This window comes from Haemaphysalis longicornis, unplaced genomic scaffold, assembly GCF_048455015.1.
Source record: "Haemaphysalis longicornis isolate Haplotype H1 unplaced genomic scaffold, Haemaphysalis longicornis Haplotype H1 scaffold_1, whole genome shotgun sequence".
NCBI lineage: Eukaryota > Metazoa > Arthropoda > Arachnida > Ixodida > Ixodidae > Haemaphysalis > Haemaphysalis longicornis.
In genome coordinates, this window is record NW_027526203.1 from 10,455,214 (window position 1) to 10,474,816 (window position 19,603).

The window sequence follows — 19,603 nt, forward strand, 5'->3', positions numbered from 1 at the left end:
AAAAAATTACACCAAAATGATAGTTTACAGCAAATTTTGTGTAAAGCCATTAGCAAAAAATTTAGAAAAAATCTTGAATTTGGACCAGACCGCAGACTGTTGCTCACTTTGATGACTCCCATCTCCGTATCTGCAACAGTGGCCAACTGAACTCTTGCACTTTGTCGTGTGCAAAGCCTCAAAGTTGGATAAAACTGCAGCTGCCGGAAACCGCGCGCCACCTTTACAATTTTTTTCTTGCAAAGTACCCTACATACGTTTCAGAAAAGCCTACTTCACTTGTGGGCTATGACCTAGCTTGTTTGCGACTCATAAAAATTTGAGAAAAACAAGAAATGTGTGTGGACACGCCATGTTTGACCTCTCGTGGAATCGGTGACTTATATGTGAGAAAAAAAAAAAAAAGCTATAGGGAAGTGAAATCAAAGGAGCTGCCAAATTGCTTATTAGTTATGGCGAAAGTGGCCTGCTGCAAAAAAATAAGCACTATTTCACAAATATTCGCCCAACCATACCCTGCACTCAACGACTTGGAACTGAGGAGCTCTTCCTGAACTTTAAAGATGATGGAAGGGGCAGGAAAGTGTTATTGGGAAGACCGACCCCAGGCTCAATTTGAAGGAGAGGTCGAGGGGGTGGGAGGAAGGTGCTGTGCTGGCATGAAGCGCAGAGAGCATGGCAGGTGTCCCTGAGGAGCTAGGGGGGCAGAGTAAAAAGAGATATGCAACAACGGTCTAATCTCTGTCTCTTCCTGGCAATAACACAAACATTAACCAAGACTAAAAGGGAATAATATCCACAGGCATTACGAAGTTTGGATAAATAAAAGGATAATGAGCCTAACTTTGAATATTGCAGTGGTGCTTTATTTCACTTTTTTTTTTAATTTCCAACAGAGGTCAGCCTGAACAGGTATGGGGCAAACCCTGGTGATAACACAGTGGAAAGCCAAGCTGAAATGACGCAACACACTTTTTTTTGGTCACCAGCACTGTATTAGTTTCCTCTACTTACTCGCTAGCTACAATTGAAGGGAATGCGACACCAACTGGTATAAAAAAACACCTAAGTGCAGTGCATCTGACGCTCTAATACTATAGGAGCAATGAAAACAGCATAATTGGGCACTGTGCAACCATACAAAGCTATAGCCATGCAAGCTATATATGTAGTAGTAGCGTTGTACAATTACATGTGCATGTACGTGAGTGCGATTTGCGTGGTCTTCTTCTTGACTTTGATGTTGCCTTACCTATATTTTTCTGATCTAAGTTGTACTACCCCCCCCCCCCCCACTGTAATGCCTCAGGCGCTGTGGGTACTGTGTAAATAAATAGCCCCAAATAGCGCATGCCAGCCAGAGGAAAAATTATATAAGCGTCGCATTTCCCTGGCACGTGAGACATCATACAATACACTCTCCACCATCATCTTCACTTTGGAACATAAAATCACAAAACGAGCAGAACCTTGTGCTAACACCTCTTCCCTCAATAACTGCCAAAACATAAAATAAATAATATATATATATCATTTTATTTACAAAAATATACAAAGTTAATACAGACCGACACATGCAAGCCTTGTAAACCTGTACCCCAAAACCCCTAACTTAATACAAAAGTTCCAACAATGAACATCTTTCAGCGAGCAGCAATTCAAGGATGCATCTCTGCCTTGTCTTTAAATACAAGAATATCTTCACTAGTATAGCGCAAGCATAAAAGCCTACAGTCAGTTTTATATGATCACAGCTAATATGCTTTTTGCAGATACAGTACATTTATTTTATACAAAAAGTGTTAAGCAGTCCATCTTAATACAAAAATCATGCATGAGGGAAATACAAGCCACAATGTTATACACAAAAAATATTGCATATTTTGAAAACACAAGATTCGATTCATCCATAATACAGGTCACAGAGGTTACAAAAATAAGAGCATAATTCCTGATAAACGAAGGCATTTTTGCAATTTACACTTATCTTACAGCATGTGCAAAAAAATTAAGTATGAATTTCTTGGTATCATCACCAAGGCTTCTCTCATCCCGAAACCAAACAAGCCCCTTTCCCCAACGACTCTTCGGCCCATTTCCCTGACATCCTGTCTCGGGAAACTTTTCGAACACCTGGTCCATCAACGCCTATCCACATACTTGGAAGATCACAACATGTATCCACTAACCATGTTCATGTTTCAACAGCACCTCTCCACGCAAGACGTGCTAATTCAGCTCAAGAAACAGGTGCTAGATCATCTGAGCACAGCCACTCCTAGGGCCACCTTAATACTTGACGTCAAGGGCGTGTTTGATAACGTCGCACATCAAGCCATTTTGGAAAACCTCAACACAACCAATTGCGGCATTAAGACCTTAAACTTTGTATATAAGCTTTCCTCGGAAACTGGACTGCAACACTGCGACTTGGGCTCCCCTGATCCCCCACCTTCCACACGCCGGCCAAGGGCACCCCCCAAGGCTCCGTTATTTTGCCATTGTTGTTAACATTGCCCTCCTTCACCTTCCGACTCACCTACAAGCTATCCCCGGCCTCCAACACGCTCTTTACGCGGACGACCTGACCATTTGGCCAATGCAGGGCTCCAGCAGTGCACAACAAGACGCTCTCCAACAAGGGATCGACACAACTGCCGCCTATTTCTCCCCCAGAGGTTTGATATGCGAATCTAACAAATCGACCATCTTAGTCCTTCGCGCCCGCACATGAGGTCAGCCTGCTGTGGTTACTCCCGATCCGCAAGTTACCATCCAGGGCTCTCCCGTTCCCTAAGGCCCCACCCTCCGTATATTGGATGTGCCTATCCACTACAACGGTTCCGGTGCCATCGTGCTGCCTCAGCTACACAAAATGGCCACACAGCTCACTCACTTAATATGACGGATATGGGGATCCACTTACGGCCTCATAGAACTACACACCTGCCGCCTGGTCCAAACACTGCTGGTCAGCTGTATAACCTACGGAACTACTTTTGTCAACCTAAAACCCCAGGAAGCCAACAAGCTCGATGCTCTAATCCAGAAAACTTACAAAGCTGCCCTTGTACTCCCAACTTACACTTCCAATGAGCGTCTGCTTCCCCTTGGCCTGCACAACATGCTCAGTGAGCTACTAGAAGCACAGCGCACGTCCCACCTCTATTGCCTAGCCCTCACTCCCTCAGGTAGAAATGTTCTCCAAAATATTAACCGGCCCATCCCCCTTTCCCTCAACACGAACTCCAACGCATCCCCCTGTCCATTTGTCAATGCCTGAAGATTTAGCCGGGTACCTAAGCACATGCACCCTTCCTTGAATCGGGGACGTTGCAAAACCCAAGTGAAGATGCTCGACAAACACTACGGCACCGACTCCCAAACACAATATATGTGCATTGCTCAAACCCCCGACCGCACGCACACCACCCTAGTTACCGCGGACTCCAACGGACAGCTCGCCACAGCCGTCACCTATCGAAACCTGCCCGTCACCTCAGCTGAAGCGCTTGCCATCACCCATGCCACTACCGCACACCAGCGTCAACCACACTTGACCATCATTACGGACTCCCCACAAGCCTGTCAGTATCAAGCTGGCCTTGCACCACCCCAGGCCCTCCACGTGTTGCAACACCTTCCTGAGGACATTGAAGTGTCAATCATCTGAACCCCAGGCCATGCTGGCCTTGCAAGGAATGAAGCGACCCATGCTGCAGCCCGTGATCTCCAGAGCCCAGCACTCCCATCTGCAAGTACCAACTCCGCCGGGCGCCTAATCTCTGACCATCCAGTCCCAACTCCGCTGGATTGTACTTACAGCTCTCTCCAGGCGCACTACACGCACACCAGAAGAACATACCCTCCCCCACACCACAGTCTCTCCAACCACCAAGCTTACATATATCGGCACCTGCAAACAGAAACCTTCTACAACCACACTATCCTCTCTCACATATCTCTTCCTTTTTCCCCACAACTGCCCACAATGTGCACAATGTTGTGCTAGGCCATTGGCAGGGGCATAGCCAGGAATTTTTTTCAAGGGGGGGGGGTCGACCAAAATATGGGGGAGGGGGAAATATGTATTCAAACGAACCTTGAAATATGAAGCTTCAACGAAGCTTCGACATGCAATTTGTGTATGCTGAACACTAAAAGTAAAGCCCACCTTAAGGAGCTTAGATGATGATGATGATGACCTGAATTCCCGTTTACCGGTCTATAGGTAGGCCATGGTTGATTCGTTCGTCCGTAGAGCAGGCGGTTATGCGGGCACGCACTCGTGAGTGTAACCATGAGTGTGCTCGTTAGTGGCGCATGGTCCCTGAAATTCGTCAGGCAGAATTGGAGGCCAACACTGGGCATTTACTATCAAGATTCACGTGTTTTAGATTTTCCTTTAGGAAATGAACTAATAACTTTTCTTATCAGCTATGAAGTACAGTCGAGCACGATTTGAAGGTTATCGTGCCCGCATCGAGCGGCCAAGCGTGCCACCGGCCTACGGTTTCGTTTCGGAACCATGAAAATCAAGATTTCGCACTATTCTCTCCCTTGTTGGCTGTTCCATGCAACAACAATGACCCGCACGACTGACTTGCCACCCTATGGGTTTCAAGCGTTACATTCGTTGTTATCAAGCACGGACTTGGTTGCCTTTCATCTACACCAACGATAACGAAACTGGCATGGAAGATTTGCTAAAGCTGGTTCATTTGGAAGAGTCGCTTTACCTCGATAACCTTCAAATCCCACTGGACTGTACGTGCGGCACATTTGTATATTATGGCGTGGAAGCTAGCAAACGTGCGTCTTCATCCTGAAGTAATCGCCTTTTTGTTATTTTTTATGCTAGTAACGTGAATAGTAAACTTACGCTTAACACCTTATTGCACTGCTGTTGAATGTTGAGCTTGTTGCACGTTTCTTAAATCTGATTCTATTTCTAGCCGTTAAATCGAACAGTCATGGCTTCAGTAAAATTCCTGTTAAGAAAATACAGAATGCTGATTTTAACCAAGAGGGAGGTCAAGGGAACAATGGAATACTAGTGCCAAAAAGACAAAGCTCCGCAATAAAGAGAATTGTACAGTTTTGTTGATGTGGAGGAAATACAAGACGGGCAGAGCAATGCTTTTCATACAGCAGAAATTATGGAACTGCAATAGTCAATGAAATGTGATGTCGGTAGAAAAATAAACATATCAAAGATTGATAGTTGACTGAACAAAATACAGTGACATGCTCTGTCATGTTATTACACTTTGTACCGGTGTAAACACAAGGAATGACACGCTAAAGTCCAGACCACATGTATGCCTATAGTATGAAGCTTTTCCTGCTGTTCCGCCATTTCCCGGCTGCGCTGTTCCGCCAGCGAAGCAGCGGGACTGCCTCGATCGGCTCGGGGCAGGTTCCCGGCGCAGCTCGGTGTATCCGGCGCAGAATGCAGCAGGAGCTATTCGGAGACGGGCACGTCCCTTGGTTGTATATGCTGACATGTACAGCATCTGGAACGGGTACAGGGATCAGACGTTGACGCAGCCCTTGTTTTCAGTTTCATATGAACAAGAATGTCCTTAAAACTGCAGGTTCCACGCCTGCAGGTGATTTCAGGCGGTTCTGCAGGCAACCTAAACCGCACCCCAGCCTGGCACGAAACATTTCAGGGAAGGGGGGGGGGCACGTGCCCGGTGTGCTTCTTCCTGGCTACGCCCCTGGCCATTGGAAATTAAGCTCGAGCAAGGTGTCTGCACGAGGTAGCTTTTTTTTTAAAGCTGCAAATTTAAAGCTGGACAAATAGAGATTTTTGCTTTCGACGCAACTCAAAAGTGTGGCTAAAATGGTTTTTTGACGAGACTCAAATGGTTTTGTTCCAGCAGATTAGAATCAAGGCAGGAATTTGCAATTGCAAATATAAAAACTGAAATTTACAACTTCTCAAGTAAGATTCAGCAGCTAGGTAGCTTGTCCAAAAAGACAGAAAAGGGCTTCCGTAAAAAATTTTCTATGGTGTAAAACAAACACAGAGAAGCTATCCTAATAAATTTGCTGACCATGCATATTATGTCGTCAACCACATCAAGTATTACAGTATGGGTGCAATCAGGTCATGTCTACTATGGTAAACTATGTTTATCACAATTCCTTTCAGCAAAAACAAAAGATAACTGGCACTTCCATGAACATTCACAAAATTTGCCCGACTTACAAACCTTGTTCCATGCCCTGAAACTAACAATGCCCACATGCAGTGGCGGTATTTCTTCTGCTTTGCAACCCTCTGCTCAAGGGTGAACAGCGCATAACCTTTACCTAACATTCTGTTAATTAACTGCAAACCTTTTATTTTTAACAATATGTTTGACGACAATTGCCTTATTCACCCATTAATTGTAATGATGGTTCTGGTAAAGTCACTTCAAGCCTAATGCAAATGTATAAACGACACTGGGTGAAACAAGTGGGCAAAAGTAAATATATGCAGTTGGCAAACTAGCATCGCCAGTGTCACGGTGTGCTGCCCCCTTTTTGCCCTCAAAAGAGCTCTGTTTGCGTGCCATGGGAATACGAAGACAGACAGGCCTGTCGTTGTTATTTATGCCATACATTTAAAAAAAAAGGAACGTCCCCAATACAGGACGACAGCTGCCTATCATTTGACGAGAAATATGGCCACGAGACAGCACCTGAATACGGTGTTGATTGGGTGCACTTATGTGTCGTAATGTTATCTTGGAGAGAAACTAGAAGCATAGGGGTGGTGTTGGTGGAGGCCAAGGAGATAGGAGGTGCTTAGAAATCCCCTTCCCCTTGCCCTTTAGCCGCAAGTCACCTGTGTGCTGTGGGAAAGCCTGCGGGAAAAATCCGCAGTCCTCCCTGTGCACGTGTCTCCTTTGCACATAGGTGGCAGACCACGTACGAAGTGAAAGAACATAGCACTGCCTCTGCTAGCCACCCAGGAGAGTCACCTCCATGGGCGCAATTATTGAGGCTTGTCGAAGAACACGCTCGGCAGGCAAAGCCAGGCTGCACGGGAGAGGCACGCACAGACAGTAGGATAAGGAGAACGCACACACGAGGCGGCTCAGGGCACTCGCATGGCATGGCAGCCCTCAGCATTAGCGGTCCCCTTCCTCGTCTCGGCACATTCACATGGGCTTTTCAGCATAACTGAGCTGAGGTGGTCGGATGCCAAAGTGGACTACAGTCGAATCCCACTACAACGAAATTGACGGGGCGTGCAAAAATATTCGTTGAAGCAAAAATTCCTTGAGGCAAAATCTGCCCCAACACACCACGGAAGGGCAAGAAAAATAGCACGGTATATTTCCGCATCATTGGCAGCATAATACAATGTTTAGAAAAAAGAGTGACGCGCAGTAACATCGTGTTTAGTCAGATAACAAACATACCAATGGTTATCTTTTTTTTTTTTTTACCAGCACGCAAAGAGCGCGATACTGAGGAGAAGGGGAGAGGTGAAGAAATGCAGGCGCAAAGCGTATTGCTGTACAACAAGGCGTTTCCACTGAGCTGATTACTTGCAGATAGCTGCTAGGCAGTTGGAAGCCCCCCTCTCGCTTGTGACAGGAACGGCGCCATTATCTTAATTATCCTCTGACTAGGCACGGCAGCAACTGACCTTGGCAGGCAAGCCGCGCGCGCTCGCATTTATCACGACTGCCCGCTCGCGACTAAGATAGGATGACGCGGGTTCAAGACTAAACACGAAAACATTATTTTTGCTCTTGACTTTGAAGAATTGTAGCAGGAAAACTGCAAGGGCAGCTGCTTACAACACATACATGACGGCGCTGCGCCAGCAGCCATGCCAGCAGCAGAGCACATTCGCGCGATTTCAACTGGATACGGTTTGGCTATAGCTCTGGTTTGGCAAACCTGGCTTGCGCCTCGTGTAAAGACGTCCCACCGCATCGTTATCACCATCACACAATGGCGTCCACCTATGAGTTTTTTTTTTGTTTTGTTTTGTTTTGGCTTGGGGCCCTATTCTCGACTGCACAAATTGCCGGCAATTCGCCCATGTTTGTTTGCGTAAGCACGACGTAAGCAATCAGTGACGTGCTGCACCTATAGCTATGACAATTTGACGAGTCACTCATCAAGATATCAAATAGTGCGCAAGAAAGATATAAAAGCACTTGGTATGTACTATAAAAATTAAGACGGTAGCTGAGGCTGACAAGAAAAACATTTCTGGAGGTCACATTTGGCATCAACACCACAAGGCGATCGAGTAACGTTGATCCAAAAGCGAGTGAAAGGCGGATGCCGAGCTAAAGAGCATCACACAATTTTTTTTACCGCATCTATTTATTTCTTTCAATCGCTTTTAGTAACATAGCTGGGCTCTCTGCTTCAATGCAAGCTTTGTTGCGTTATCACCTTGCCTGCCGCCATCGCCGCCACGCCATCGTCTGCTGCTATGTTACAAGTTTATGGCGTGATCACAGAAAAATTCGGTCGCGACCATCGCTTCTATGACACATAAGAGCAGCGAAGCGCTACGCCTGATAACCGCGGAGCACACTGATGTTGCCGATTCACTCATTCGTCAAGCTCGACTTCAATCAGCGCTGTAATGAACCAAATAGTCACTTTTCTTTGTTAGTTTTCTCTTTAGTTCGATCGTGTGACCCAACAGCTCACTAGGACGAGTATGGACAAATGACATGCATTGGGTTCTCTTTGTAATGGAGAGGCTTGTACTGCCCTCTTATGTTGCGGTTACGCCAAACAAATAATTTTTATTTTATTGCCCAACATAAAAGCAAAATACTGCACGTCATTTGTATGCTCCATGATCGCTGACTTGGAAGCAGTTGAAACTATTATTTGTTTCGGTAGGAAACATGCTTTAAACAGCGCGCATGCGAAACTGCGCCTACTGCAAATTGGCGGACATTTCGCCGTTCCGAAAGCCGGGGCAATTTTTTGCCCTATTTTGCTTGCATTCTGCGACAAAAACAGCCGCCATTTTCAAGCTGTTACGTAGCATTGCGTCACTTTTACACAGGCTGAAGTTGCCAATGCATGACGTAATCGTTCCCGCCAACTGCTTAAATTACGTCACGCCTTCTCAGCCATTCACAGAGGGGGTGTGTATAACAAGCAGTATTGTTGTTGAATAGCAAAGACAGGCTTACGTTGTCATATCCGCTGCATTTAGTCTGGTTTTTCACTGCCGGCCAAGAATTATGCGCCTTTAGTAACGAGAAATAAGGCAAACTTTAGAACTGGTGTCCCAAAACGACATGAAACTTCAAAATGACAACAGCACGCACAACCGCTTTGTCAACCGAAAGCACATGACCAAAATTGAAAGCCAATCAGAAAAGACTTCCGGCAAATTGCCAGAATTGCCGGCAATTTGTGCAGTCGAGAATAGGGCCCTTGGGTGGCAGTGTGGGCGCACCGCACATGTTTTCGGGGAAACTAAGCGTCCTGAAAGTATAAAAGTTACAGATAGCTGGCGCTATGCTTATTTTATTGTAAAATATTTGTTCGAACCCAGCCCAAATCATCGAAAATTTCGTTGAAGTGAAAGCAAGCCAGACAAATGGTTCGTTGTGGCGAGGACTTTGTTGCATAAGTCTATGGCTAGCTGACGGGGACTTGGAAATATTTCGTTGAAGCGGAAATTTTGTTGAAGCGGACTTCGTTGTTGCGGGATTAGACTGTACCTCCGGAAACACGGTCCCCTGGGCGTTACACAGCTCTCGGTCTAGCTGATCTAGTCTAGGGCACAGGGCTCATTCCCGGGTTCACAACAATCATGCCCTTCACCTGCAAGAGCAGATTGCATGCCATAAGAGCTCCTCAGGCACTCGGACTGCCCTCTCACAAATCAACACCACTTCACCTGTGTCTGCAAACAAATGCCCTCTATGAACTCCCAAAGGACTGGGTCTTTTGAAACTCCATACCTTAACCCTTCGAGGGTCACGGCCGTACATGTATGGCATTGGCAAACACTTTCAAAATGGTCAATGACGTACATGTACGGCATTGCTTGCATCTAAAAAAAAAAGTGCGACTTTTTCGCCAACTTCCCTTGCTTGGCATGTGCTGCCACACTTCGGAAATACGTCAAATTTTTTTCTTGCGCCGATGGCTCTTCTTTTTATTTTTTTTTTATGATTTACTTCAGCGGCATGCCGGCTGTCGCTTGCGCATCCGCTAGTGAGGGGGCGCGCTGGGTAGCGCCCACTGGGTGCCCGGGCGCCTCTCGCTTCTTGCGCCTGCCACAGACTAAGGTCGCCTGCGAAACTGATGAGGCTCTTTTCTCCCTTTTTTTTGTATTTTATGGGTGGTGCGCCTTCTATCTCTCCTGCATTCCGCCACGCGCGCGCGCAGCGGCTGGTTTTGGTATTGTCCTCCGGGCGCTTCCCACTTTTTGCGCCCGCGATACTGATGTCTATCTGATTTTGATTCACTCAAAAGGTGCCGGCTTGTTACTCTCTCATTTTTATTTAGAATTTTTCTTGTGTTTCTCATGAATAAACAACATATATGCAACAACACAAACGATTTTTTTGTCACTTTATGGTCACCCTAAAAAAATTACGATAATTTTTTCTCGAAATAGATTCATCACAAAAATTTAAATCAGCAATAAGAAAAATCGACCCTGTTGGGTCGCATTTGGTGAAAAAATTCAACCCTCAAAGGGTTAACATCCACTTTCTGACGTTTGTCTCTGGCCATAGTAAATATTTGTGACCAGTATCAAAAGATGGCACAAAGAGCTGCTTGAGATGTTTATCCAGGCAATTGCACCTACAGTGAAGTAACAACAAACACTTAGAGAAGAGATATTTACCTCGAGGCATATACCCTGCAGGAGAGAAGTAAAACTGAAGCAAGGCAAGGAGAAATAACTATACAAAATACACCCGTGTTGAGTGTGAAACGCAAACAAATGGGCTTATCACACCAACACATGTAGGGACTGTAGTTATGGAAATCACCTTAGGCACTCCACCTGGCCAACGTGGTAAGGTGACATCTCAGTCATTGGCTTGGATGTGATTGTTGTCTGTCACACAGGAAAATGACAGGTTTTAATGACGATAGTCTCTCTTGGGCTACTTAAACGCAGAAATTTCGGTCTGTCTGTATGTATGTCTGTCTGTCTGACTCGATTCAGTCACCCGGCCAAAGTGAAACGAAAGCTGCACAATAGTCTTATATACTCACAGCCAAATCTAAACGTCTAAGTCCGTTTTCAGTGTTCATATTTGTCAAGATTGTTGAATAAAAACAAGACATTAAGCAAATATAAGGCAGCAAATCAATACATAAGTGATATTTGCAGTTTTACTTTATTTAAAACTTCATGGATGCTTGCTTTTTCCATATCAAATGAAATACTACATCAATGGCAGAAAATCGTCGTCTGCTGTTGCCAACGCTCTCTCCTGGTGGCATTTAGGAAATCAAACGGCAACAGCAACGAAAAGTCCTACTAGATGAGATCCACATTCCACTTGGAACGCCCAAGGAGTAGGGCAATGTGGCTCTATAAATGTTGTAGTAGGGTGCCTCAATTCATGCGCGTCTCCGCCGTACAGCAGCGCTGGCATCGAGGCACCCGACTTGGAGCAGTGGAATGAGGTAAATTTAAATTGACTTGAGCAAACCTCCAGCATGTTTTTTGGGAGGAACGAGACGGGAGAGGAACAGCAGGATGGGTTAGCGGGAAAGAGAAGGGAGGCCTTTACTTGGTAGGCGCACCAGTGGACTATCGTCTTTTGTCGATATTTGCACCATAAGGAGCAGATACGCGCCCATTTTATTTTATACTAAATTCTCGGTGATAGCAACAAAGAATGCACACGGTACTGGGTGAGCTTCAAGCACTCACTCCACTCCCTCTAAAGGACCCTCAAAGAAAGAAACTGGCCTTTATGAAATAATTTCAAACTTCAAATTGTGGTTTTATGTGGCAAAGCCAGACATGGGCATGTCTTGGTCTTCATTGTCTTAGTCCAGTGGCGTCGCTAGGGGGGGCCAGGGGGGCCCCAGGCCCCGGGTACCAGCCGCCTCGGTGGGGGGGGGGGGGGGGGGGGGGGGGGGGGGCCACTTGTTCCTCTCCAGTGTCTTTAGTGGACGTCGAAAACTGTGGAAGACGACTGCTACTAAACTGCCGCTGCCTATCCAAACTCTCCCCCATTTTCAGTATAATGGGGGAAGGCAAGGAGAATTATGGCATTCAAAAAAATGCGTGGGGGATTATCCGATTATGTGCGCGCCGTGGAGAGTTACCGCGATGCCACTGGAGGGTGTGGTGAGCAAGCTTGTTCATTCCGGGGGGGGGGGGGGGGGGGGGGGGGGGGGGGGGGGGGTGACAGTACAGATGCGTGACTGGTGTTTAGCTTCTGGCCTTTATCTGAAAAGCACCCACCCCAGCAGGGCTTTCATTGTCACCAGAATTCACTTGAAGCACAGAGCTTCACTTGAGCACCAGAATTCACTTGAGGCACGGTCTGCTGGCGTGTCTGCATTCCATTGCGCATGAAGGCACGACGAAGGAGTGCGCCCCCTCGCATCAAAGAAAGGGAGGCACACATGTTTCCAATAATTTCTCGGTTGCTGTCCTCCGCCCTCCATGAGACCTGACAAAGATGTATACGGGGAAACTCGTGGACTGTAGCGTCGGTGCTTTACCTGCATGCGGAGACACCCCTCTCCCGTTTTCTCAGGTAAGTGTTCTCGAGGAGAGAGAGGGAGAGTAAACCCTATTTTGACCTCTGGTTGAGGGGAAGTGGAAAATTTTGTTTCTCAATTGCAATGGACCTTTTTCCAGTACCGGTCCTTTTCCCAGCCGCCACGACGAACCTAAACTGGCCGTAAGGCACGCCCCAAGAAATGTTTGGATTTCGGGGAACACGCGTGCACAAAATATGCTGGTCCCGCAATCCCTCCCGCACCCAACATCACCCGTGCCTTTCACATGAATGTCACAGTAGCAGGCGCAGACTCGCGTGACTAATCTGCAGTTCTTCACTTTTTTTTTTTTCATTTTCGTTTCTGCCTCACTGGTAGCAAAGTGCTCGCAGCGTGGTCAGCCTCAAACATTTTTGCCCCTTTCCTTTGAAAGCCTTTTTGTGTGCACATACGAACTCTGTGAACTGCCCGAAACGAGGAAATAAAAACGCGTAGCCCTAGGAAGCATAACCGCACTCCATAAGCAGCAAGCTGAGGGGGCGCCCTTTTGTTTATTTCGCCCGAGGCTACTGCCAAGAATGGCGGACCGGGGGCCTGTGCGTGTGCAGATCGCTACTGGAAAGAGGTTTGGCATCTGGAACCAGAAACAAAGAAACAACAAACGTGCGTCCCGAGTTCCACAGACGTAAGAATTTTAACACTGTATGTATTAGATGTGTAGAAGTACGGATTGCCGAGCACTAGGAAGTGACTACCACAACAGAAGTCATCAGGCCCGCGAAAAACATGAGAACATGCCGAGCTGTTTGCCCAGAACAAACTGACAACTGTGTTTATTTTCACAAACCGGCCCCTCGCCGCTGCGCCAGGCTTGCTCGGCTGAACACAAAACTATCAGTGCCACGCTGCACTGGGGGGCACTGCACACGAGCTAACATGTAAAATGTTAGCTTGGGCTATCTCGCCTGTGTCCCTTTTTGCTGCTTCCATTGCCAGGGCGATCTGCACGGCGTTGTCGAAGGTGAGGTCCGATTTTTCTGTCTGCACAAGGCGTAGGTGGTCGCTGTGTCGGTTTCCCAAGGTGCCATTTTCAAAACGAACATGGTCTGATGACCGTGTGACGTCCACAACACTGGCTGGGACCCAAGGTGTACCCCTGCGGAAGTTTCACGCATACACGTCATCACCTGGCTGCAGTGATGGAGCCTGCCGGGACCCTCTGTCGGCGTACAACTTCTGTTTGAGTTGTTTGAGGAGTACAGATGCATGCAGGCTTGGCCTCAGGACATCCAATGGAGTCTTGAACATTCTTCCCGTCAAGAGCCCACACGGTGGCCGACCTGTAACGTCATGTGGTGTGGTCCGGTAGTGGAATAGGAACCTGGAGATCTGCATTTGGAAGTTCCCAGAAACAGACTTCTTAAGTTTGTTCTTTAAAGTTTGCACAACTCGTTCAGCTGCACCATTTGAGGCAGGGTGATACGGCGTTACGAGCATGCGGCGTATTCCATTTCGAGTTAAGAACTCAAGGTACTGGGCACTGGTGAAGGCAGGACCATTGTCGGAAACTATGACGTCAGGCAGGCCATGCTGAGCGAATGCAATTCTCAAGGCAGAAATGGTAGCTTCTGCAGATGTAGAAGACACAGGAAAGACTTCTATCCACTTTGAAAACGCATCCAAGTGTTACAATGTTAGCTCATGTGCAGCGCCCCCACGCGGCGCTGCACATGATATCAGTAGGACAACGCGGTCCCTTGAATGAGCCATCCAGAAATTTTTCTTACTACACTTAAGAACCCTTAATTTCGAATCCGAAAGCGTTGTTTGTGCTGTAGCAGGCGTCTGAAAGATTTTAAATCTGCACCGAATGTATTTAGGCTACAAGGCCTGACGCTGCATTACCCCTAATTCCCAAAAATTTTTATATTCGCCCTAATATCCCCCTATACGACTACAGTTCAGTGAAACAAAACTGTTTTTATAACGTAAAAGCAATAGTAATGCTCCACTAGTGTTCAGCAAGTTTCCACTGCAACGAAGACCAACCATTACCACCAAATATTTTTGTTTGCTAGTAACTCAAGTGAAGGCAAAACAAAACAGCCACACTTCAGTTTTCACGATGTTAAAGAACATCTTATTACGTCCGAAGAGTTAAAATAATTGTACGCGTTGCCCTAACTTAAAAAAAGCGAAGAGACATTCAGGTGGCATTCTTTGAATGTCTCTGTTAAGTTTGGGCCCCTCACTTAATAATTAAAACCGCCCGGCAGTTAGCGATCTTTCGCTGGGGTTAGCTTCTTTACCTGTATTGTGTTTGTTTTCCCGCCGGCCGAGCTGAGTTAGGTGCGAGGGGAGTAAGGAGAAACCGCGGAGGCTTTTGTTATTCGCCGCGCTTTTGTGTCCACCTGGCGAGCGGGTTCGGAGACAACTCATACAAACGCGTCGGTAACTCCATAATGGCTGAAAGCGATGTAAGCTTTCGAATAAGGATTACCGCCACGAGAATCCCCGAAGCGGACGGGAGCTGAAGGTCGATCAAGGGGTCAAACATTGGGTCAGACTTAGGAAGAAGTCACCAGACATTCAGTCTGGGACAGTTGCACTGCTCAGAGTTACTGGGAGAAGTTTCAGTTCGTCACATGGCTGAGCCTGGTGACTTGGTGGCTGGATCCGTCAAAAGGGAGGACGACCAGGCTTTGTTAGGCGCTCCACGTGTTAACAAAGGAAAGGAATTCTGGCGGCGCGGAGCACAAACATAGGCGTGCACGATATGACAATACTTTGAGATGTGTCGGCCGAGAGCCGATTACCGGAGTTCGGTCTGCTTTTAGTTGGTTGGTTTTCATTTATGTTATATTTGTATTTTGCGGAATACCTTTGGGTTTCTGTATGAGAGTGAGAGAGGTGGGTCACGTGACTATTTTGAATTAGCTTTGTTTGCCCTGATGGCCAAGCAGTGGCCGAGTATGGGCTAATCAATGAGCCATCCTCACTCTCAAGTTGTAACATCCCTTTTGTGGGCGGGGTTTTGTTGGTAAAACCGAGAGCCTAGTGTTTTGGAGATCGAACGGAGAGAACAAAGACAGAGAGGTCACAGAGACAGAGAGGTCACAGAGACAGAGAGAGGAGAGGTGGAGAGCGGCGAGCCCCGCTTGACGTTGGCCTTGCCTGACCTCTTGTTTGCGATCACGAGCCATGAGTTGTAATTATGTAATGTAAATAAAGTGTACGTATTGTACATTTTGAGTTTACTTGGACTAGACTGTCATCGGCTATGTGCCGTCGGCTAACGAGCTAGCGAGTCATCGAGTCATCGCTTCGATCATCGACGTCGGCAACCGATCTTGTTACCTTTCGCATAACTGCAGGCTATCAGAAGAATTTTTTTTTTTCTGCTATTTTACACCATCCGCTAATGCGGGATATTCTAATGACCTACTCAACGCACTACAGTAGAATCTCGATGATACGAATCTCGCAGGACCGCGAAAAATATTCGTATCATCCGAAATTCGTATGAACCAACACAGACCAAAAAATTGAGCGCTGAAAAAAGTTTTCGTTTATTTCTTTTCTTACTTTCGCGTGAACAAAATCCATGATTTTTTCTGCTTTTTTTAAACCCCCACGTCACAAAGCAGTCCTTTCTGGAGCGCGTAACGCTTCGCCTAGCTTCGCGCTTGTCTCGTGTCCAAGCTCGCTACACGCCGCATCAGTCAAGCGTGAACCGCATGGTGCGTTTTTGCACGCGATTCGCACGCCTCGGCTTTGCGCGCGCTGTATTTTCAAGGCCGCATTGACGATTTCGCGCCCGCGGTATCTCCTACCTCGGTCAGAAAAAGACGCTGACGACTTGCGAAACGCTCGGGACAGCCCACTGGCTCCGCCGGAGATGTTTAGGCTTAGCACTTCGGCAGATATTTTATGGGCGCTTTCACTAGCGGCGCGGATGGTGTTTTATAGTACCGTTTTCGTCAACGTTATGAGCTCCTTTACTGCACAAGACACTTCGTGTCTGCCTTGAGCGGCATTTTAAAGAGCGGCTAGAAGCAGCCGCTCAAGCGGCCGTGCCACTTCGCGGCCGAAGCCGCCGCCGGCCGCGGCACGCGCAGCGTGCGAGAGGTTTCGCGGCGCGCATGGGGCGTGCGGGGCGCGTTTTCGCGAGCAGAAAACAACAGCCCGGCCGTTTCTGGAGAAAGAAGAGTGACAAATGGGGAGAGAGAGCCGTCACTTGCTTGTTCGGCAGTCGAGCGCCTCGCCGGCTCGTTCGTATCATCCGCCGGGCCGCGCAGGTCCGTTCGTAACAGCCGAAATTTTTCCCATTGCAAACAATGCAATTTTGCCGGGACTTTTCAGAAATTCGTATCATCCTGAAATTCGTATCACCCAGAATCGTATCATCGAGATTCTACTGTATATGTATTTTATTACAAAATTTCCTAATCGTGCCACGTTTGTTTTTGGTAATTTTAATTTCCACCACATTACCTGGAAATCCTCTAGGACTGTGACAACGCTATCGGAATCCTTTACTTTCTGATCATAGACAGTTTTAGCATATCGTTACCCTGTTTGCATTACCGTTTACCGTGTTACCGGAAGTCGCTGGCGACGGTGAAGCCTGTGCTGGTATGTTACCGTTCGCGGTAACTCTCACGCTGCGCAGTCGACTCCCGCAAACACGGTAAACGGTAACGTAAACACGGTAATGCTATGCTAAAACTCTCTATTAGGCAGTTTTAGCATATCGTTACCGTGTTTGCGTTACCGTTTACCGTGTTACCGGAAGCCGCTGGCGACGGTGAAGCCTGTGCCGGTAAGTTACCGTTCGCGGTAACTCTCGCGCTGCGCAGTTGACTCCCACAAACACGGTAACGTAAAAACGGTAACGCTATGCTAAAGCTCTCTATTATGCGTCTGCTTTTACTTAACACAAGCGACTACCCAGCTAAACAGGACAACATCTTCATTTGTATGTTCCACCTAATACTAAGTGTCCCAATACGCTAACGTCTACCGTCTGGACGCCACCGCGCGTGCGCAGAACCCTGCTGCATACCAGAGCGACTTGGCCGCACGGTACCAAGATGTACCGTGTCCGTCGTTCGAAAGCGGGCAGCCGCTTTGGAAGAGTTTGGGAGACGCACGATTGGTTCACGCCTAGTCGAACGGATTGTAAATATGAGATCATTTAAGAAAAATGAGGTTGCAACAAGTGAAATCCGTGCGATTCTGACAGCTCAAGCAGCAAGTGAAACACGGTCCCGGCCCAACTGCCGTGGCTTGTGTCGTCGAGCGACGCATGTCCGATAGCTTCATTTAGGTTAAATAAAGGCGATACGGCTACATAACTAGTATTGACAGCAACATGGGGCCCGTCTACAAATCGACGAGTGAGGAACTGGCGGTATAGTGCGAGGGACTCTCAAATACAACGAAAAACTAGAAACAGCCAGCCATATGTACTGAGAGCCCAGCTTGACATGCTGGCGCCATCTATTGAAATGGCGTAGAGGTAAAATGCCCGCTTCATGTTCACGCAGTCGCAGTTCGAATCTCCATAGGGGCGTTGGCTGTTTTTTTGTTTTTTTTTATCTAGTACTGTCTTTAGCGCTTTTGAGAACTGAAAACCAATATTTCAGCACAGCAAACGCCACAGACTCACGAAAAATTGCCAAACGACGTATAACACAAGTCACTCCCAGTCACGGTAGCATGGCCGGTAGTTACAGTCTGCTATAACTCTTAAAACGAGCCTTCCCAGTACGGTCCGGTAACGGGTATCGTGTACCGTACCGGAACTGTTTTTCCGATCTGTTATAACTCTCTATTAGCCACATGCCTGACGTTAGCGATCTCTATATTGTTTGTATTACACTTGTCCTGCTGAATGTGCCATCTCATCATTCGTCCAACAAACCAAAAACAATTTGCGACTATGGAAAAGCCACTTTTGCTTCTCAGCCCGATTCATAAATAAATGCATGAAAATTTTTGAAAATTGTTTGGTTGACGAAAACTGGTACACGTTTAAAGCAGTTCTTGTATATTCCAGAAAAGATAATTTTACTGAACCGCAGTTCGAATTGGTTTAATGCAATAATTAGCGCTCTAAAAACCAAAACAAACGGCTTTTCTGTAAGGGTAAATATTCAGGTAATGTAGAAGCCAGGATCCTTCAGAGAAAAAAAAACGAGTATTCATGAAAAAGGATGGCTTGGTGGGCTAGTTGGTGTAGCATCATAAAAGGTTAACAGCGCACAAACACGACGACACACAAGGAAGAGAAGACAGGACAAGCTTGTTGACTCCAGCGTAATTGCCATGTGTTACGAAGCTGTCGTCTGATGTGTGTCTTTAGGTCGGTGTAAGGTACTGTTGTTATGTCAACTGTGGTCATGAGAGCAGCAGCACCAGCCATTTGATCAGCAGTCTCATTGCCTGGGATCCCACAGTGACCTGGTACCCAGCATATAGTTATTTGAAGATTTGAGGCATATGCAGTCATTAGTACCTTGAAAAGAGCATTGATCACATAGTTTTTAGATGACTTTCCTGATGACAGTGCCTGTACAACGCTTAGAGAATCTGTGTAGACGATGGACTTTGGAATTTTACGTTCGAGGATGTGGTTTGAAACGAGTAAAATGCCATAGGCTTTTGCCGTGTAAATACTGCTATGAAAATTCATTGTTTTAGTAACGGTAAAATTTGGTCCGTGCGCTGCACAAGATACAGTAAAACCAGTTTTCGACGCGTCGCTATAGAATTCTGCGCACCTGTACTTGTCCTGCAGGAACAGGAAGTGCTGCAGAATTGCACTCCTGGGTACCCTATTTTTTTATACTAATGTGAATGATAGGTCGCATGATATAGGATGTAGATGCCATGGTGGAAT

At 46.8% G+C, this 19,603-nt stretch overlaps 1 protein-coding gene across 1 annotated transcript in view; it reads right to left on the bottom strand.

Annotated features, from left to right (window-relative positions):
- Nucleotides 1–1,362: 1,362 nt before the first annotated feature.
- The window catches only part of LOC144149773 (ribonuclease 3-like), a 35,776-nt gene continuing 17,535 nt past the window's right edge, over nt 1,363–19,603 (bottom strand). Inside the window, exon 5 of the mRNA XM_077681788.1 lies at nt 1,363–5,516. Coding sequence (XP_077537914.1) covers nt 5,465–5,516 — 52 coding nt within the window. The 3' untranslated portion in view covers nt 1,363–5,464. The remainder of the gene's footprint in view (nt 5,517–19,603) is intronic.